The 22,545-nt window shown below is 41.3% G+C and overlaps 1 protein-coding gene across 3 annotated transcripts in view; it reads right to left on the bottom strand.

Annotated features, from left to right (window-relative positions):
- Positions 1–22,545, bottom strand: part of SELP (selectin P) — a 64,886-nt gene that overhangs the window by 21,797 nt on the left and 20,544 nt on the right. The window contains 9 exon segments of one of the 3 annotated variants that reach the window (NM_001361473.1): positions 1,326–2,151; positions 3,048–3,103; positions 4,600–4,630; positions 8,157–8,276; positions 9,842–10,027; positions 10,946–11,155; positions 11,891–12,076; positions 17,333–17,518; positions 20,646–20,831. In NM_001361473.1, the coding sequence (NP_001348402.1) occupies positions 3,049–3,103; positions 4,600–4,630; positions 8,157–8,276; positions 9,842–10,027; positions 10,946–11,155; positions 11,891–12,076; positions 17,333–17,518; positions 20,646–20,831 (1,160 nt within the window). In that variant the 3' untranslated portion in view covers positions 1,326–2,151; position 3,048. 3 annotated transcript variants of the gene reach the window in all.

A 22,545-nucleotide genomic window follows, 5' to 3' on the forward strand; every position in this document is an offset into this window, starting at 1 on the left:
AATAATAATTTCTCTTTCTAGAATTGTCGTGAGGACAAAAAGTTACTGCACACTGTATAATTTCTAGAACTTAGAAAGCACACAGCATATTTATTGCTGTGGATTTATTTTGCTGCCAGTAAGTTGTCTTCTGTTTATTGAAGGATCTGGTGGTTTCACGTTGCCGTACATCTTACCTTGCTGTTGACGGAGGAGCTGAGAGTGCTATGACCTGGAGCACTGTGATGACATGCTGGGCTGCGGGTCTGCTGCCCTCAAACTCTCTTAGGCTTTATGCATTTGATGCGTTGTAAGCAGGCACCAGACAGGTGCTCTCCAGTAATGACGTCAGCTCCTCAGCAGCCTGCCTCCCTCTGCACACCATTTCTGTCTGTGTCCTCAGCTGATATTATTCTGCCAACTTAGAACACTCATTCTCTTTCTCATTGCTTGTCCAGCCTTTGAAGTTCATTGTTCTACTCTCCATGATTTGGGGCTCAAATTGACTTTTCCATTTTATAAGCTCTTCCAACACTATTCAAGTTATATACTTGTGTTGACTACCCTTTATCATTTTATGTGAGTACTGTACCCACAACTAGATTATAAGCTACTGAAGAGCAGGAACAATTCCTTATACTTCTGTGTCTATAATATTAGTGATTCCTGAAGTTGTTAGGCAATTAGAATTCCCTGAGAGAGGGGCAGGTGTTTGGCACAAGAGTTAAGACTCCACTTGTCCCCCCTGGGTTCATGTCTCAGCTCCTCTTTTGATTACAAGTTCCTGCTAATGCATACACTGGCAGGCAGCAGATAATAGCCCAAGTAGTCCCTGCCTCCCATGTGGGAGATTCAGATTGAGTCGCAGGCTCCTGACTTTTGGCCTGGCTCATCCTGGGCTGTTGTGGACATTTTGGAAGTAATCTAGCTGATAGGAGATCTCTGTGTGTGTGTGTGTGTGTGTGTGTGTGTGTGTCTTTGTGCCTTTCAAATAGTCATTACTTTTGAAAAAAGAGCTCCCCAGGGAGCTTTTAAAAAAATGCAGATTCTCACTCAGGGGATGGACAGGATTGAAACCATTGTCTTATAATAATTTGCCTAGTGACTGATATATGATAAGCAACCAGAAATGCCATGCTGTTGGCAGTATCTCAGGGAAACTTTTAAAAGGTCCTGTGTCCCTAAATCTTAAGGTTACAACCAAATTTCTTGTACAAGCATTGTAATCTTTTACTAGATTGCTTTACCATTTTTCCCATATGCTTGATTCTGTGTATCAAATCTGTGTAATAGAATTACCACATCACATTTCATAGAGACAAGATAACTTTATTGTTTGGCTTTCTTTTTTGGTATAAGTTCCTGATAATTGCAGTGTAATTTTCCATGATCTGTTTGCTGAACATGTCTTTTAAAGAACACATAAAACACACGCATTCTTCACTGTAGAAGAAGAAGGTGATGAAGACTTTTCCCACTTCTCTTTCTGTTGGGGTAGTAGTGTCTGATGCATTTGTTGACTAGCTGACAGCTGAAACATGCATTGCACTGGAGGAACACAGAGATATGTGACAGACTTCATTGAATAAAACTCAAATCATGGGATTTGGGGATCATTTTATTTATACAATTGAATGTTGGTCTTTGTGTTTGACGAACTGAATAGCGTCTTGATTCCTGCTTTTCCATAGTTTCCAGTACCATCCAGAGGCATCTCTGGAAACATTAACAGCAGAAGTGTAGGAGGCCTCAGCAGCAGCAGCAACCACTGGAGGTTCCAGGAGACCGCACAGGAATTCCTCCAAGTTGAGAAGGTGCCTGTCTTCCAACAACTAATGGACCCCTCCCTTTCAGTCCAAAAATAAAGGGGTGATGTTCTTGCTCCACCAGCTGGTCTTCCAACGAGTCGTCTGCTCTGGCTTCTGCAGCTTTGTTGGAGGAAGAGCAGAGGTCGAGCAGGAAGGGCTGGTGAGTGGAGAGTTTGGGAATGTGGTAAAATCCTGCTTTGACCCAGAGCTAATTGAAAGGAAATGCCATGTCCTTTATTCACAAGTATTTACAGAAAACTGCAGCAAACATGTTACAGTCACAGTCGGGTCTAGCAGGAAACCCAGTGTTCACAGACAGGAACCCGTGGAGCTTGAATGAGATGACTAGGAGAAGACCAGGCCTCTAAAAATGAGACAAAAGAAATTAAGATAATTGTAGTTTCCTCAAAAAATGAAAGAAAGAAATCTTGTGTCATATCTATTTCTTAAAGCTCAAATGATCACCTCTTTGTAGATTCCAAATATGCTGCTGTTAATATAGCATATTTGGAATTGAGTTTCAATTACTCACTGAGCTTTTTGGAAGATAGAAAGTTTGGGATTGTTTTTGTTTTCCTAGGAAGTAGCAGAAGAGATTGACTCCATAACATATTGGTTGAATTTTCCCAGCAGTCCTGGTTTCTGCGTGTCAGGCAAGGCCACAGTGATAATATCATTTAGCAACCTAGTGTTAGACATCTTGAAATACCTTATGTCTTAGAACATTTCTATCCTGGGAGAAATGGAAACCTTTTTATGAATGTACTCTCTGCTCTCATCCTTGCCTCCTACTGTAAACACAATTTCCCTCTTTGTCAGAAAAGTTAAGGAATGCTTAAAATGTAATACATGTTTATATAAAAGTCAAATTTATATTTTTCCATTTCCCTTTATTCTATTTCATTTAAAAATATCTTTGGAGTGAGTGGTTAGCCTAATTATTAAAGATGCCTGTTTCCCACCATGTTGTAGTATCTGAGTTCAGTTCCTAGCTCTGGCTCCTGATTCAAGCCTCTTGCTAATGCAGACCCTTGGAGGCAGCATTGATGGCTCAATAATTTTCATGCTACACATGTGGGAGACTTGGCTTTAGTTTATGTTCCTGGCTGCTGCTCCAGCATAGCTGTGGCTGTGGTTGTTGCAAGTATTTAGAGAGTGAATCAGTCAACAGAAGGGAGTTCTCTTTCTCTATTTCTTCATCTCTCTCTCTCTCTCTGAAATAAATTAATTAAATTAAAGAAAAGATTCACAGTAACTTACCTTAAGGGATGGGGTCAAATGCAGCATTTGTAAAAACTCCATATGTTCCTAGGTGGCTGAAGAACAGAAACACAAGGGTGATTTGCCATAAGTACTTGGTCCTCAGCAGTGTAGACAAGCACATACCACCTCCAAGAACCATAGATTGCCACCCCACCCTCTGAATTTTGTCTTAAAAAGGAAAGAAAAACAGATGCCAAAGAAATTGCTGGAACCCTGCTTAACAGCTCCTGGAGGTTTGCCCTGCCTTTTATACCCACACTAAGTCATGGCTGATGCTTTATGTATGAAATACCTGCTATACCCTCTAGTGGGGCTGCAGCCTCTTTTGTGAGAAAAAATAGAAAATTCTCAGCCTTGACACTTGGTACTCTAGCAATAGGTTTCAAAGAATAGTAGTACTGCCCCCTAGGGATGTTTTTGGTGATAATAATGATCAAGAGTTCTACCAGCATTTAGTGGGCAGGGGTCAGCAGTGCTGGGAGACCAAATAGGCACAGGACACAGAAGAATTGTCCTATACTACACGTAACCTTGGAATATATCAATTTGCATATACATCCAGGTTAAACGCCTCTGAGCTTGCAGCTTTGCTGCTTTGCATCTAAATATTGGTTCTGCATTATTTCTAGTACAATTGCCATGCAAACTGAAGGATAACAACCCTTGACCAGAGTTGTCCTCCATTTTGAAAAACCAGGCTCACGTTGACCATGACTCTGGTCCTATCAGCCTACCTGAGTGGCTGGGAGCTCCATGGTGATTCTATGAGAAGGTGCAAGCTTCTGATGACTGCATGGCATCTGTTAGTGTAGCCTATAAGCTTTAGCATTTTGTCTTAATTATAAGTCCCTTTCCTTTTTTTTACTGCTTCTTTGCACTATAATTGGGACATTTGCTGACTTAAAAAACATGTGTAGTTGGGATTTATTATCTGCATTAATTCAAAATGGGAAAGAGGATGATGCAAAAGATTTGCTGTAAAAAAGAGGCAGCTTTGCGTTATGCTGACATAGTAAGTCAGAAAGTCAAATTGATATGGGACCCAATCAGGCAGATAGGATTAGATTGATTAGACTCATGAGCTAGAGACCACACCCCGTCTTGCCCCTACCTGATCTTACCTCTATCCACCCACCTGCCAATCAGACTAGGTAACCACTCCCCTTTGGGGAGCGAATAAGGGGTCTGGAGTGCTCTGAGCCCACCCAGCTTTTGCCACCGCTCTGGCCATTCCGCTCACTTGGCTTCTCAGTGCACCTCTGGCTTGAGGCCCCTGCACGTGGCCCCTGCCCACCTCCTGAGATTCTGGAATGTAGCTTCCCATTTAATCTTTCTTGGGCTCCACTCCCTTAATAAAGCTCTCACATTCCTGTGTATTTCTCTCACTTTCCAAATAAATCTCAAACCTTACCATGTTGCCTGTCTCATTTGTGCCTGAGCTTAGAATTCTCTAAGCTTAAGACAAGGACCCTAAATGTTAAATTTTGGCTTAAGGTAGCCCATAACAAAACTAGCAAAATTTCCTCTAGCCTAAACATTTCCAACTTACCTCTGAGGATTCAAGGGGTTTTTACCATCATCTGAAATAATTGAGAAGATATGAATGATTAGAAAAGAAAAACATGAAGGAAAGGTCAACAGTGTTAGAAATTATTAGGGAAGTCAGTAGACTGACTTTCAGACAGGCTGTTTGTAAGAGGAATGTTGGGAACACTTTCTCCCTGAAAGGCAGGACCTGGTTCAGGCTAAATTAAAAATCTGACAATATTTAACTGCAGAACCTTTCACCTTCTGCTTTCCTTTCAGTAAAAATCTCTCCTGGGACCCCTAAGACCTTCAGCCTCTTGGAGATAATATGCATATCTATTTTGGGTTTTTTGCTTTCTTTTGTTCTGTTCTTCATTTTTTTTTTTTTTTTTTTTTTTTGGACAGGCAGAGTTAGACATTGAGAGAGAGAAACAGAGAGAAAGGTCTTCCTTTTTCCATTGGTTCACACACCCAAGTGGCCGCTACAGCCGATGTGTTGTGGCTGGCACGCTGCGCCGATCCGAAGCCAAGAGCCAGGTGCTTCCTCCTGGTCTCCCATGCGGGTGCAGGGCCCAAGGACCTGGGCCAACCTCCACTGCACTCCCGGGCCACAGAAGAGAGCTGGACTGGAAAAGGAGCAACCGGGACAGAATCCAGCACCCCGACTGGGACTAGAACCTGGGGTGCCGACGCCACAGGCAGAGGATTAGCCTAGTGAACTGCAGCGCCGGCCCATTTATTGGTTCTCGCAACCCATTTATTTAGTGTTTGAGGGTCTCCTTTGTTGCATTTTGTGTCAGACTCTCTCAGCCCTCAGCTAGGCAAGCTAATCCCATAAACAAACCCATATCAACACAACAGTGATGTTTCCTTTTCCTGGTAACATATATGATCAAGTAATCTTTTAACTTAATCCAAACAACAGACTCTGATCTTCTGATCATTGAAACTTCAGACATAGCTGTTGTCTGTCAATCATCTCACAGGTAGATAAAAAAGGGAAAAAGCATCTCATACTCATGAATAAATTCAGAAAATATTAGATTACATGGAATGAATGAATATATTTTACAGGTCATTATTAAGCCCAATGTGAGAATGGATATGCATTTTGAATTTGTAGAAGCAGGGTACTGTGGGGAGCAATCCGGACTAGACTGAGTTACTGGAATTAAGACTTATTCTATGCATCTGCTCTCCCACTGTGGGGAGCAAACCGGACTAGACTGAGTTACTGGAATTAAGACTTATTCTATGCATCTGCTCTCCCACAATATGGCGCTGGGAGAGAAGTAAACAGCTTCCGCACAGCTGCCTCCAGTTCAACCAATAAACTGTAGGACTTGCTACTGATTGGAGGAGAGCAGCGTACTCGGCGTGTGGGCAGCCGAGTTGGGATTGGCGGAGGAGGACTATAAAGGAGGAGAGAGACGGCATTCACCAGGAACATCTATGGGGAACATCTAAGGGAACCCGTGCAGCCCCCGAGAAAGCCGGCCGGCGGTGTGCCGCTCCCCTGCGGAAGTGGGGAATGCGGCCAGGGGGAACTGCCCTTCCACGGAGGTGGAAGGGATAGTAGCCAACCCGGGAAGAACCAGCAGCAAACCCGGGGAGGGCCGAGCAGACGAAAGAACAGCGCAGGGTTTAGTGTCGCTCCTCCACGAAGAGGGGGAGCGACAGGTACAATATACAACATTTCCAACTATTTGCTTATAGAATACTGGAAAATCTGAATCAAAATAGGGATAAGCCTAGGAAAATCTCTTATCCTCGCAAAAATGAATTTATGTATTACTAAAGATGGATGTTGGTATTTCTCCACTGTTCAGAGGGTTTCCTAGAAATTCTCAAAACTAAACAAAGAACTTGGGTGAGGGGAGCAGGACTAGTCCTTGGAGGTCTTGTCTCCATCCCCTGGTTAGGGGGAACACAAATTTTTTTTTCAAAGATTGATTTATTTATTAGAAAGTCAGAGTTACACAGAGAGAGAAGGAGAGGCAGAGAGAGAGAGAGAGAGAGAGGTCTTCCATCCGCTGGCTCATTCCCTAATTGGTTACAATGATCAGAGCTGTGCTGATCCGAAGCCAAGAGCCAGCAGTTTCTTCCAGGTCTCTCATGTGGGTGCAGGGGCCCAAGGACTTGGGCCATCTTTCACTGCATTCCCAGGCCACAGCAGAGAGCTGGATAGGGAGTGGAGCAGCCGTGTCTCAAGCCAGTGCCCATATGGGATGCAGGCACTGCAGGCAGCAGCTTAACCCGTTACACCACAGACCGGCCCCAAACACAAATTTTACACAGTGGGATTAGTTGTAATTCTTGACCCATCTCTCTGGTCTTTAAGAAGATTATTACCACTTGTCTAATGTCCTAATCACCCCTTCACAGGACACTGTATGAAGGAGCTTTGGTAAAACAGCCTCGATGCAATGGTGGCTTTGCAAATGAAGAGGATAAAAGGGAGAACAAGTACTTTGCCCTGAGCTGTTGACAATAGGTGGGGATAGGATGCTGTGGTGTAGTGGGTAAAGCCGCCACCTTCAGTGCCGTTGTCCTATATGGGTGCCTGTTCGAGTCCTGGCTGCTCTACTTCTGATTCAACTCTCTGCTATGGCCTGGGAAAGCAGTAAAAGATGGCGCAAGTCTTTTGGCCCCTGCACCCACGTGGGAGACCCAGAAGAAGCTCCTGGCTCCTGGCTTTGAATCAGAGCAGCTCCGGCCATTGTGGCCTATTGGGGAGTGAACCAGCAGTGGAAGACCTCTCTCTCTCTGCCTCTCTCTGCCTCTCCTTTTCTCTCCGTGTAACTCTGACTTTCAAATAAATAGATAAATTTTAAAAAATAGGTGGGGAAACCCCTCCATCCAATGGGAACTGTCAGGTGTTTTAACAGATTTAAGCACCACTGTTACCTGAGTTTGAGCATGATTTGTCCCCCTGATGTCCCTATTTACTTTCCACAAGGAGTGGTCACAAACAGCCTCATTACCAAAGGTTTATGAAATCATGACTACAACAAACTGAGGAAGGATGTTTAAATCTCAGGAGAGGATCTGCTCCCTTATTTTATTCCTAAGCTGAAATTCTTATTCTGATGAACAATTTCCTCTACAGAGTGTTCATCCATTTGTTCCCTTCTCTGATTAAATCCTACATAAGCTACATAAGTTTTCAGGACAAAATGCAGGCCTCTTAATTTGTTACTCCAGGTCACTGATAAAGCAGCTTACACCTTGAGATGCATGTCCTGCCTCCTCCATAGTTCCTTTTGAGTCAGATGCATTGAACTATCACAGCAACCTCCAGGGTCCACTTTAGCAGGAATCTGGAGTCTGGAGACAGAGCCAGGGTTTGAATGCAGGTACTCTGGTGGGGGTATCCTGACCAGGTCCTAACTGCTCAACTACATTCCTCACTATTACGCCCCCAAAGTGATTCTGATTGGGCACTTAGCTCTTAAGATCACTTACCCTGTTTTCTTTTTAAGGAAGTATTTCCAAACGTGAACTACTGAAGTTATGTTTTCACTGCCCCACCCCAAATCACGTGAAGAAAAGAAAGCAAGAAGAGTCTTTTCTATTTACCTTTCTGTCTGAAGCGCTTTCTTAGTAGAGCCAGGAGGGTTCCAGCCATTACCAGACCAGTTGTGGAAGCCACTGCTCCACCAGCATAAGTGAGGGCTTCCTGGACAGTCAATGACCCTGCTGTAACAAATACACAAACATGCAAGGTATAAGAAGTGAATTTGCAAGAGATCAGCCATTCTCCCAGAAGAATCTCAAGACCTCTGAGAAGTGAGACCAGCAAGGATCATCATCCCAGCAATGCTGACCATCTGGCATGAAGGAAGATCTAGCAGCCATCAGTCCATTGGAATAGAATTAGAAGCAGGATCAAATTTTAATCTCGGGGCAGGCGCTGTGGTATAGCGGGTCAGGTCACTGCCTGCAGTGCCGGCATCCCATGTGGCTGCTGGTTTGAGTCCTAGCTGCTCCATTTCTGATCCAGCTCTCTGCTTTGGCCTGGAAAAGCAGAAGATGGTCCAAGTCCTTGGGCCCCTGCACCCGCGTGGGAAACCTGGAAGAGGCTCATGGCTCCTGGCTTCGGATCAGCTCAGCTCTGGCCATTGTGGCCAACTGGAGAGTGAACCAGCGGATGGAAGACCTCTCTCTCTCTCTGTCTCTCTGTCTCTCTCTCTCTGCCTCTCTTCTCTCTGTGTGTAACTCTGACTTTCAAAAAATAAATCTTTAAAAAAATTAAAATCAAAGCTTAAATATCAAATATAATTTCCCAATCTGTCAAGATAAGGGCCTTGTAAATGAAAGTAAATTGTGGGCACAAGAGGCCTACACATGGAAATTTCGGCAAATCAAATAAACCATGAGTAATTATTTTTGTAATAAAAAATTCAGTTACTCAACAAAAAGTAGTCATAACAAGCTTCTAGGGAGTAGATGGGAGAATGAAATAAACCTGCACATGGAGGTGAATTAAGGGAGATCTGTGGGGTTTTTAGAAGCAAGTGGTGAATAAAGATCTTCTGAGATAAACAAGCAATCTTCATGCAGTAAACTCCAAGTTTAGAATGTTTTGAAGCTTCAACATGTGTTAAACAAGGATTATAAGGAAATAAAAGGATTTATTTCACAAGTCTGAGCATTGGGAAAGGAATGGTGCTTCTCTGCAGGGAGTCACTAAATTCAATTCTCACTATCATATATAAGGCCAGGAGATACTGCCTGACTTATTGTGAAATATTTACTAAGCAAGGGGGAAATTCAGAAATGGAAAGTAAAACCATTTTGAGGAATATGAGTAGAAGAAGCACTAATTTGGTTTTTTTTTTTCAAGTTAAGGTGATTTCTTTTTTTCTCTTTTTTTTTTTTACACTTTTTTTTTTTTTTTGACAGGCAGAGTTAGACAGAGAGAGAGACAGAGAGAAAGGTCCTCCTTTTGCCATTGGTTCACCCCCCTCAAATGGCTGCCATGGCTGGCATGCTGCACTGATCCGAAGCCAGGAACCAGGTGCTTCCTCCTGGTATCCTGTGCAGGTGCAGGGCCCAAACACTTGGGCCATCCCCCACTGTCTTCCTGGGCCACAACAGAGAGCTGCACTGGAAGAGGAGCAACCGGGACAGAATCCGGTGCCCCAACCAGGACTAGAACCTGGGGTGCTGGCGCCACAGGCAGAGGATTAGCCAAGTGAGCCGCGGTGCCGGTGCTCTTTTTTTTTTTTTTTTTTTTTTCTAAAACCATATTAAAAATGTACCTTGGCAGGTTGGCATGGGAGCTGACCACTGGCCATTCTCTTGGCATTCTGTTCTCGCTGAGCCATTAAGTAACTGACCCTTTGGACAATAGAACGTGCAGGTTGATCCATAGCTGAAGTTTCCCCAAGGAACGGAGCAGTTCATCTCTACTGGATTATTAATGTGCAATGCCGAGCATTTGACAGCTACAGAACCAAAGAATGAAGGAGAAATAAACATGTGAAATGAAGGTGAAAGAAATGATGGTTCCATTTGCAACCTGACTTGGATTACCAGTAGATGAGACAGAATGTGAAAGTTCATATAGGGAGCTGAGCCACTCCCAGTATTCACACTAGCTCTTGCAACATCACATGTGGTAATATAGCACTTGAGAAATGTGGAGGAACATCTGTTCATGGATTGACTGATCTTGCCTGCAAAATTACTATCCACAAAATTTTGCTTTTCAAAAATAATATTGTTATTGTTCTAAATGTTACTATTACTGCATTGGTAATTAACAGGCATATTAGCATGTGCTTATTAAAATACTTAACCAAAGATAGGAAATTTGAAAAAAGTAAACACCATCATCCTCTTTATATTTCAGGAAATTTCAGATTATTTTCTCTGACTTATGGACAGGAAACTAAAGCTCAAGAAATTAAATTTAATAGAAAGAAATATTACTGAGCAAGAATGACATTTGCAAGGCTCTAGGCTACACTTTGTGGGAGACATAAAGATGAAGGAGACATGGGATTCAACGTTTCATGCACAAGGTGACAGCTCTTTAGGAGTCATCATGCCATGATACTGTCATGTAATTAATAGAGTTGAAACTTGTGTTTCACAATTCATATGGCTTATTTCAGGTCTGTTCTTACTGTTCTAATACATACAGGACATCTGTAAATGCTTCTTCTTTTGGGTCTTTGAGTACTAGGGCATTAGCTTGTGACACAAGGAAGGGCAGAAGTGATATGCCCACTGCACATTACTGTTTTAGATTTCATGGGTTTTAACATCTTGTAGGGATTGATGGGGTTGTGTGGAATTTCAGCAGGCAGGTACAATACCCAGTCGGAAAGTAGCATCAGAACTTCTCCTCGACACATTACCTCTGCATGTTGGAGTTACTGCTGTCCATTGTCCTGAAGGTCTGCATCTGAGAGCACTGTCTCCCATAAGGGTGAATCCAGTTTTGCATCCAAAGTAACAAGTGGTATTCAAACCAAAGATTGCCAGATGGTGCCTACAGGACATTGTTCCCTGGCTGGGAATGGTGAGAGTTGGGCATTGCACCTCTGGAGTAAGAACTGACACAATTGCTGTTGTGAGAAAATGTTCCAAGTTAGAAAACTTCCAGTTAAAAGGAACACAACAGAATTAAAGCTGATATGAAATAATTGCTTTCCATTCCTTTCCTAACAAAGGAGGCTCTGGCAGTATCTATATAAGGAAGTTAAGAAAAAACTTTTAATTAGGTATGGAAAACCAGATGAGGAAAATTACTTGAAAATGTCCTTAAAGAGATTATTCTTCTGGCCAGAAGAAACAGGGGATCAGTCTTACCAATATTAAAACAGGAAGAAGAATTGGTGCAGAAGTGTAACAGAAAGCTAAATATATGCAGGGGCTGATTCTGCACCCTTGCTTTTGTTTTCTGGCCAAAGGTCAACATGAAAGGTGAGATGTGAGTCACCCCACTGGCTCTGTCATTCACTTGGTATGTGGCAGAGCAGTGGTGATTGGCCCCTCTGCACTCAATTCCTTGATTTGAAAGTTGGACCAGAGATCACTCCTCTTCTGCTATTAGTAGTGAAGTCATGGAGACTATGCAATTGACTCAATAAAGCTATTTGAGAAAAAGAGGCCACACATATGAAACATTTCACAAACATCAGAAATTTTGTCATCCCTAGAATTTTGTAATCCATAGTGGCATTTGATAGACCCAAATAATACTGTAACATAAACCTGTCACAAAGAAAAGTCCTGTAAGTGTTTGCTTTAATGGGAAATTTTTCCAACAGAACTTTGTTCTGAAAAGTATGTATTAGTACCTTTGCAGGATGGCGGAGGTGCTGACCATCTTCCTGAAGCTTTACATTCCACATTCTTGGACCCCTCCATCTTAAAACCTTTGTTACAGGAGAAATGGCAGGTGGAGCCAACACTGAATTCTCCATGAATGTCAGAACAATCCAGGCTGCCCTGCTGTGGGGCGAAGAGTTCTGGACACTTGATGGCTAGAGCAGCAAATCAAGAGTGTCACCATCTCCAAGTTTATTCAAAAGTTCTGTTCCACAAAGTTCATGCAGTCATATAGTCAACAAATATTTATTAAACACTTACTACCCTTTTTGCTAAGCAGCCAGCATTCCACAACATGTAAGATAGGTCATTTGCTACAGAGAGCACTGAGGGGGATGTTGGGCTTGCAGAGAGGAATCTTAGGTTGAGGTGACAAAGATAAGGAAGTCAAGGATATCAGTAAACTCATCTTTCTCTCTACACCCTTTACTCCAAAACCTTGTGGCCTCCCACAGCTCACACTCTTATCTGAATAGGTGCAATCCAGGATTTCACCTCTGCCCTTCCTCTTGCCCGAAATGACTTCCTCTTAGATATCCTGCCATCTCTTCAAATGCAACATGTCTAGGAGTCACTAGGGATCACCTTCTATCTCAAACTGTTTCCTCCATTTTAGTTCCCAGGCTGTTTTTTGTTTTGTTTAAATAGCATAGCTCCAAATCAGAGGAAAGATCAAAACCTCCTGGTTAAGATAGATCAGTTACTGGGAATCCCCTGGCCTGCCCCTGTGTGCGTCATGCCAGGTTCTTGGCTCACATTGTTTACATTTCTTTCTAAAAGTATTTCCACTAACAAAATCCCAGACATCCTTCAAGACTGAACTCAACATAGCCACTCTTAAACCTCCATTGATCACCACAGCCTGAATTCTTCTCTCAATGTATTTGCTTTTTGTTTAAATGCCATGTCACATGTCATGCCTTCCCTTCTCATTACTTGATAGTAAACTTCCCAAACCCAAGAATCATTAGTCATTGTATCTCCCATAATTCCCAGTGTAAAATTTCAAGAAGTAATGCTCATCTATTGTGTGAATAACCAAAGGAATTCTTACTCTATTAACTGCAATTTCTCACTAAAATTGTTTTTATAAATCATTATAGTTGCACATTTCTCTTAGCATATGTCTCTCCACTAAATTCTCTAACACAAACTATTATTTATCAACAGATATTGGATTTGGGTTATTAACAAACAAAGTGACTAGTTTTTTTTAAATCCAAGGCTGTTTTGAAGGCAATATCTTGGTCAAGTTAAACTCACTTTGTTTAGCTTTTTAACGCCTCTTCAAATCTTATATGCTGCCTTATGAGAAAGTGCTATATTTGGTTTATACATATTATCCCATATGCTTTTCAGTGGTTGGCTATTCACTAAAGGATTGTGGCTCTTTTTTACATAATTTAAATAGCAAAGTAACGTTGGATTTCAGTCTAAGACTCTGAAATTGTTGCATAATTAATAACTCCATATCTCACAAACCAATTCCATTTATCAAACATGTCTATTGGTATAACTCTTAGACATTAAATCATCTGTGAACATTTTCACTAAAATGACTTTTTCAGAATCTCTCAGGATTGTATCTTTTTACAGTTTTTTTGTCTTTGTGCAAGACTTTATTTTTTTAGATTATTTATTTGAGAGGCAAAGTCATAGAGAGAGGGAGAGACAGAGAGAGAGGTCTTCCATCTGCTGGTTCCCTCCCCAAATTTAAACCCAAGAATACACTCCACAATATCAGCTGCATGGAAGCAGGGGTCTTGTCACACCTTGATTTCTGTATCCAGGGTACGGGGTCTGGCACATACTAGGGATTCTAAAAATATCTGTTGAATGAATATAACTTAGATGCATCTAGCAAGTGCTTTTCTATCCAGTTTAGAAACAGAAGGAGTTACTATTTTAAAAAGTTGATCAAAGTAATTCCTGTTAAAAAATGAGAATTGATACAGCATTAAATCCATTTGGTGATATTGCTTTGGTCTCCATTATATCAGTCTTGCTCTGCCAAGGCTACTGATTCAGCCTTTTGTATCCATGGAAGTTTCTGAACCCTCTCAGATAGTAATCAACCATGACCAACCAAAGACTTCCAGATAACTTTTAAGAGCTTCACATTAAATCGTGTAAGGAAGCAAGCTGTTGTCTGAGGAGTGGTGTTGATGAAGTACATGGAAATTTACCCCAGATCTGGCATATGGTAGACACTTAGCAAATGTGGGCGGCATTAATCTTGTGGAGCTATCAGGGATTCCACTGGGTGGAAGAGTTCTGTGACAAAAAGGGCATTTATAGCAAGGAGTAGCCTCTGTTCATAACTTGAAAAAGTAGTCACATTCTTGAATCTACTGTAAAACTGGCGAAACTGAATCATTACAAGAATAATAGAAAACAGATACAGCTTGCTTTTACTTCTTAGTACTTTATTTCATTGTTTAGTGCTTTTATTATTAATACTCGATTGCCATTGTTTTCTGCAATTCTGCACCTAGTGGTCTTCTCTGGTGTTCTTCTGTAACCCATTATGTATGTGTACATGATTGTGAATGTGTGAATTGTTAGATTCACTGGCACTCTGCCATTAACTGAAAACATGTTGATTTATATTATTTCAAATAGACTTAGCAAGTTTTTCTTGTTATCTCACTTCTTTTGAATTGCACATAGTTTCTTCAAGAATTTGGTGGACAGAAGATATAGAGTAAATAATATATTTATGTATATATATATGTAACTGAGTGGGCTATTCTAAACTTAAACTTTAAAAATCAAACTAGGAGCTCCTATGGATCAGGGAAAACTTGAGGGAATGAAGAAAAAAAAATAGAGATGTGAGCCAGGTCAGAGCTTCAAGGATACTTACTGGCTGCATTTTAGAATTTGGACAAGCAGGGACAAGGCAGAAGAGCAGAGTGTGGTTGAGACGGAACCACAGACTGCTTCACCCCCTACACCCCCTACCACCACCCAACACACGAGCACACACACACACAGAGCAAGCTAAAGCTGGATTAGGGGTTGGGCCCATCAATCAGACATGGTCCCCGGAGCATCAAAGACACAGTGTGATTGTCTTTCAGAAAGGTGGCTCTACAGGCATGCAGAGGAAGGCCATAGTAACTGGACACAAACAACTCAGCATGCAGGTGGCATCGTGAAAGTTGGTAGAAGAGCCTCAATCACCACCTAGATTTGTGGAAAGGACTTTGGGTCCTAAAGGTCCAGGAGGGAAAGTGGAAAATACAGGCAGAACCCAAGTCCCTTGGGGTGCAGGGTGCTGGTGTGGTATTCTAACTAAAATGGAGACATTTATGGAACCACTCCCAAAGTTAATTTGCATTGCATTCTGCCACATTGCCTCTTCTTACTTGGCATTCCCCAGGCACCTCTGATATACCCTAGCTTTCCCCAAAATGCTATGTGAAAACCAGGGTTCTGAGGGCAGTCCTGAGGATTAAAAGCTCAGGGACTGAGGCATACAGGAAAAGAAGAGGAACCACTTGCCTAAATCTAGAGCATAACATTTGAAGAGTGAAGCAGAAACACAGGTATAAAACCCAGAACTCAAAATCAAGATCAGACATTTCTGAGGCCCCTGGGTGGCTAAGGCCATGGTCCGGGTTGGTTCTGGACCTTGGATAGGAGCTGGACCTGCAAGGTGGGAGGCAAATGTGTCCTGTTTGGAGACAGTAGTAAGAAATGAGTGGAAAGGAGTGAGGGTTACCAGTAGTTTCAGAGATTACAGATTAAACAACAAACATAATTTGTAACTCTAATGAGACAAGCTTTAGGGATTTTTTAAAAAAATTCTTTAGCCTGAAAACAGAGTGCTGAAAAATGGAGCTCATGATAAATGTCAGTGGAATAAAGGAGTAAGAGAGAAAGAAATAAATGAATGAGCAAAGAAACACCAGTCTATGTTTAGCTCCCGTAAACGTTCTGTATACCTCTAGGGGCTATATACCTCTAGTATATCTTCCTGACAGTAGAGGGTAGTATTTTATATTCTTCAAACTACAAAATTCTTTGTCAAGTAAGAGACCTCAAAAATTATCTTCTCCACCTATTTCCCATTAGAATTGAGAAAACCGAAGTCCAAGGGTGTGACAAGCCTTTCTTAATGACCTAAGGCCAAGACCAATACAGATATTTGGGCATTGATCTAGTGCCCATTGCACAAGGCGGGATGAATAATATTTCAGTAGTTTTATAAGTAATGGATTTTTTTCACCATATTCTCTCATCTGACAGCCAGGCACTACAATTTTTAGGGTTCTTTAAAGCAGTACAAGCTCTAACTTCAGTGGAAAACAGTAAATCTACAGGTGACAGACCCAAGATTTAGAAGCCAGGCCACTGGGTGGCAGTGCAGCATAATGGTAAAAATATTAGGCCTATAGTCAGACCAGGCCTGGTTTTCAACCCCCATCTCCGTACTTCCTAGCAATGTGACTTTTGCCAGCTACATACCATCTCAAAGCCTCAGTTTCTTTAAGATGGGAATAATAACAACCATCTAAAGGGATGGTTGTATCTATTGAATGTGACAGTAAGTATGAAATAACTGCTACCGCACTAAGCAATGAATGTTAGTTACTAGCATTTGTTTCATTACTATGACTATACTGAACAATAAATTGGAAAAATGGTGCCTTTTTATACAACACACTAACTATAAATCAATTCATCACTCTTCTATTTTATAACACATGATATGTTAGACATGGTACCCTCCAAATGCTCTGGGAGGTAAGAGCTGGGGGTGTTCAAAGACAGATAAGATCCAGCTCCTGCCTTTAGGATCCCATTAATTTACTGCCAACTAGGTGTGTGCTTCAGTAAAATTTGCCAGTAAACGTGGTAAGCTTCCATTCAACAGATGATTGCTACACACATACTTTTATTCAGTCTAATTGCTACCAGGTATATAAAGACAAGGAGGGCACAGATTTTGCCCTTAAGGAGCTTGTAGTCTGCATGCAAGTGGAGAGAGTAGGCTTTAACCACATTCAGCTCCATAATCTCATCTGGAAGGTGGCAGTGCTGGATGAAGGTGACTGTAGCAGCAGGTTGGTGTAGCAGCAAAAGGCTTCCTAAGGAAAAGAGTTTCAGGGACATAGCTGAGCATCATGACTTATTAACTGTGTGACTTGGGCAAGTTGCTTAATCTCTCCGAGCCTGTATTTCTCCCTCACCTATAAAATGGGAATGATATTGCTTTTCCTTGTTATTTCAGAATTGTGGTAAACATTGAATACTTTAATGACATAATGTATTTTATAAAACTGTGAAGTGTTTATATTATGAAAAGATTATTCAGAGAAAGAGAGCTTTTAGGTCTAGGGATTCCTGATGCATCTCCACTCTTTCCTACCATGTGAAAAGTAAGAACAGATCCACGAGCCTACCTTCACATGTTGGCACAGAGCCTGTCCAAGTACCAGATGGAGTACAATCCAGTCGTTCTGGTCCAGATAAAGAAAATCCCTTATCACAGATGAATTGGCATGTGGATTTATAACTGGAGTCTCCATGAGGTTGGACACAGGTCATTGTTCCATTCTGAGGGCTCAGCAAAGGTGTGCAAGTAATGGCTACCAAGAAATGGCAGAAGAAGAGAACAAAGATCATTTGAAACTCAACAACTGGAAATGAGCCTGAGGGTACGTGTGTGTGCACACACATTAATCCACAAGGCAGCATTGGGCTTAGAATGATGGTTTACATTTTACGATGCCCTCTCGCCCCACAGAGGTTGTGGAGGGGTAAGACAGTGGCAGCTCACAGAGGACTGATGTCCTGGGATGATGCTTCCCCCCGAAGAGCTTCAGAAGAGATTTTGAAAAAGAGCTGGGCTCTGTTTGGAAAGATAGTGGTGCAGCTCAGATCAGTTGCCCCAGGTGGAAGTGGAAGAATTTGCACCCTTGATACTGTCTTCAGAAATAGCTGTAATGACCTTATCAGAAAGCAATGACAAGATACTTGAAATATGGAAATAGAATAAATTGCTTTCTCACCCTTTCCTGAACCAAATAGTAGCAGTTGGGATCCAAATCCTGGCTCTGTCATTACTTGAAAAAGTATAATCTTTACTTAGCATTGGACTGTATTGTGTAACATTAATTAAATCATATGTAAAATTAAAGTTTAAAATGTAATAAACAAGCATGCACACAAAGTAGACCCATCATGTACTCTACTGTATGCAAATGCTCATTTCCTTCTTCTCATAGTTCTACTGTTCAATTACCTCCCGAAAAGTTAAGCAAGGTTCCTTAGTTCTTTGTCATAGTATATACATATAGAGTTTGAGATACTGGGCCTTGCTTCCATTACAGATCATCCTCTGTGACGTTTGGCAAGTCACTTAACCTCTCTGAGTCTTGCTATCTTCACCTGGAAAATGGGGAGAAGAGCATTATATGGTTCCCAGGATTTTTACTGTGAACAAAAGCAAAATGGATGTGACTGGAAACCATTATACTTAGTGAAATAAGCTAGTCTCCAAAAGACAAGTACCATATGTTCTCTCTTATCTGTGGTAACTAATAGAGTACCTAAGAGGTAATCTATGGGTGTGAAATTGACACTTTGAGATGCAGTGATTTTGAAATGCCCTTGTCTCAACTGTTAAGGAACAATTTTTTTTTCATACTATTTGTTGAACACTTTACTTAGTGTGGGGTTAATCTTATGAGTATAAAGTTAATTGAAAATAGATCTTTGTGAAAAATAAGAATGGGAATAGAAGAGGGAGGAAGAAGCAGCGTGGGAGTGAGGGCAGGAGGGACGGTAGCGTGGAAATGTCATTATGTTCTTAAATTTGTATATATGAAATGCATGAAGTTTGCATGCCTTAAATAAAATTTTAAGAAAGTGAAAGAAAGAAGTTTATATTCAGAGCTGTCAAGATGTTCCTCTGCCAATCAACACAACAAGAAGGCAAGATTAAACATGTTGACGTTAAAAAGCACAAGTAAGTCAACGCATGGTTTAGAATATTTTTGCTTCACTGTCTGACCGGGCTGAGCAGTGTGTGGCTTTAGACAGACACAGCAGTACTATAGCTCATGCAGCCACTTTTTTAGAAGCTCACTTGAACAACATGAAGTTTCAAGAGCATTTTCTCAATCTTCATTCTTTCCCCTCCCCAGCTCCATTCCACTCAATCTGATCCACCACTTAAAAAATCGTTATTTCCCACCACTTTAAGTCTTTCTGTATCCAGTGTGTGTGTGTGGCCCAGTAGGACTAGGGGATGGGGCCAGTAAAAAAATAATACTGTCAGAAGTATTACAACAGCTAGTGGATTGCAAATCTCGTGGTACCTTCCTGCCCAGCCCACATTTGGGTATTGTACTGATGTGTACCCAGCCGCAAGAGGAGAAAGTTCAGAGCAAATGAAGAACTAAAAGCAGAAGGGAACTGGAAGGTCACAGGAAGCCGTGGTGAGTGGCAGTCGCCTTGCAGTGAAACTGGTGGGCAGGACAGTATGGAGCAACAATGTGGATGCAGTCTGTGCCCTGTGCACCCCAGGCTTGCCTGGAGGGCTTCTTATCTCTGAGATAACCACCCTCAGAGACTCCAGGCGCTTCCCCAAAGTTGTGTGAGCTTTGTGCTCCATTCAGACTTCAGTGTGGCCGGGATGTGAACTGAGGGTGCAAGGTCACATCCCCACTTTGCTTTCTCTAGGCCGGGCTCTGCAGCTGCCCCCAACCTGGCTCCAGTGGCTTCCCATATGCACTGGTGTCTGGGGATGAGTGACATCCAATTCTGTAGAGTCCATTCACTCATTCATTGTTGACTTATTTAATGATGGTGTGTGTGTGTGTGTATGTGTGTGTGCGCATGCATTTGTGTGTGAGAGAAAGTAGCTTCCTCTACATAAAAAACCTAAATCTGCCTACTTTTTTTTCTGTTATAAATGAGAATCCTGCTTTTCAGAAGCCCTACTTTCCATTATATAACTAAAGAGTTGGATGCAATGAGTGGACAAAGGAATGGGGGATATAGAAAAACACAATCTATTCTTCAGTTCACAAAGATGAGTAGACCCAGTTCTATTTCAGAGAGGGGGTTACAAGATTGAAGAAGACACTGGCCTTTTAGTATGAAGTACAATGCAGATATCAATGATTATTCTTAATCTGTACATCTCTTTCTTCTGCGAATCCCAGTAAACTCCAGTTCTTGGAGTAGTTTCTTCCTCTTTCCATCACTCTCCACTGTATCCTAAGTATATTTCCCCACTTCTGTACAGATGCTCAAGTATGTTTGTAACAAGGTACCTATAAAATCCTCCCCGCTCAACTTCACCACCATAATACTCCTTGCGTCTCCTCCCATTCTACCACTACGTCCTGTGGCACTGCCAGGTCAGTCTCAGGACGACCACCCGGAAACTACTCTTCCCTGCTCTGGTCTTCTTTCCATATACTATTTTTAGCTGGAGAGGAGAATTCACCTGATGCTAGCAGCCTTTAGGTGCTAGGAAACACTCTGATAAGGAGTTAGCAAGGGCCATTCTCTTATTGTCAAATATTCTGACATGTGCTACCTGCTTAGTCACTGAAGACATTTTCATTTGGGATCCTTGTGTTGCAGGATGTTAATTTTCCTGTACATTTCAAGGTGAGCCATACATAGCTACGAGTCTAAAATCTACCCCTTCAACCACTGCTGCACTGTAGTCCCAAGATGCTGAGAAGTTCGCACTCTTACCTTGGCATTCTGGAGGGACAGCACTCCAACGTCCGGTGTCCAAGCACTCAAGCTCACTTGCTCCCACCAGGAGCGAGCCCTCGTCACAGGAGAATCTGCAGACTGATTGGTACCTGAAGGCACCAAAGGGGTGGGAGCAGCTCACCTGGGCCTTATTTGGAGGTAGAAGATCCTGGCACTGCAAAGCTAAGGTGAGGAAGTGAGGAAGAAATGGAGTAAGGAAATAGTCGGTTACAAAAACGCTCCTTATGATTTTGACTTGGTTAACCGTTTCTAGTGCCAGGAACAGAGGTTTCTGAACTGAGCTTGTTTTACCTTGGAAGGTGAGCAAAGTGCACTTAATTACCATGCCACATGAAGAATTTGATAAGGAAAATGCTCAGCCACTATTGAGCATTTTGGTAATAAATATAAATAATTTTTAAACTATCATTAAGATCCAAGAATCTATGCTAAGTATGTTATGAAGATGCAATTTGGAAAATCAGATTTTAAGACATTATTTGTAAGACCAAAATATTAAAAACAAGAATAAATGTTGCCAATCTAAGGTTTAAATAAATTACAGCGGATCCATGAAAGGAAAATTGAAGGTCACTTAAAATGATGTATTTCATCTCAGAAACATATAAGAAGTGTTCCGATGTATGCTATGGAATGAAAAGGCAGAATAAAAATTCTAACCTATGCCATGATCTTACGCATGTGAAATAGATGATTATATAGGGAGAGAGCACATGTGTTCTACATATGTCAGGTCTTTTCTTATCTAAAATATGAAGCTGAGTCTCCTCTACCTGAAACCCGAAGTGTTTTGGATTTCAGAGTTGTTAGAATTTTGTTTTGGATGGTTAGACATTTATCCACCTGGAGATAAGAATGGTACAAGGAATCCTTACCACCTCTTTTAAGTATGTCAAAGGGCTCTGTGCATCTTTCTCTTTCAGATAATACATCTTCAACACCTCCCGTCACCCTAACTCTCACCATGTTGGTATGTGGCCATCAATTACTCTGCTGCCTGTTTTTTAAGTTTTTTTTTTAATTGTGGTAATATATAAATATATAGCATAAAATCAACAATTTATCAGTTAGCCAATTTTAACTTTACAATTAAATAATATTAAATATACTCATATTGCTTTGCAACCATCACAATTGTCCTCTCCAGAATTCTGTTCATCATCTCAGACTGAAATTCTATGCCATTAAACTCATTCCTCTTCTATCATTCTATTTTACTCTTGTATGATTTTTAACTAAACTACATCTCTTATATATGTGGAATAACACAACATTTGTCTTTGTGGCTGGCTTTTTTCTCTAAGCATAATATCCACAAGTTTCATCCATGTTTCAGTATGTGTCAGAATCCCCTTCCTTTTTAGGACTGAATAATATTCTACTGTATGTATATACCAATTTTATTTATACGTTTATCCACTGATAGACAATTAGATTGCTTCTGTGTTTTACTCATTGTAAACAATTCTGTAATGAACATGTGTATAAAAAATAGTTCTCCAGGATTCACTTGTAAACCACTGCCTCTGTTTAAAAATCAAGGAATACTTAGACCTAGGGACTCACATAAATTTTTCAAGGGGTTTCCGTAAATGGCAACATGGAATGCAAATATCTTACTTTTGAAACATTAATTCTTTGTGTAAATCATCATCATCCTACTGACCTCTCTGTTCCTTAGTACTCACAAAAGAGCAAAACATTGCAAACATGAAATATTGGAAGAGGATCATTTTGTCAAACCAGACTACAGACAAATGGTGTTTAAGGTAATATCATCATTGTCATTATTTTCCTTAGAGTCATAAAGCTAACAGCAGCTTTAAAGTTGCCTTTACATGCATTAATCCCTAAGTACTAGTGAGGTAGATAAAAT

This window comes from Oryctolagus cuniculus, chromosome 7 (assembly GCF_964237555.1).
Source record: "Oryctolagus cuniculus chromosome 7, mOryCun1.1, whole genome shotgun sequence".
NCBI classification, from domain to species: Eukaryota; Metazoa; Chordata; class Mammalia; order Lagomorpha; family Leporidae; genus Oryctolagus; species Oryctolagus cuniculus.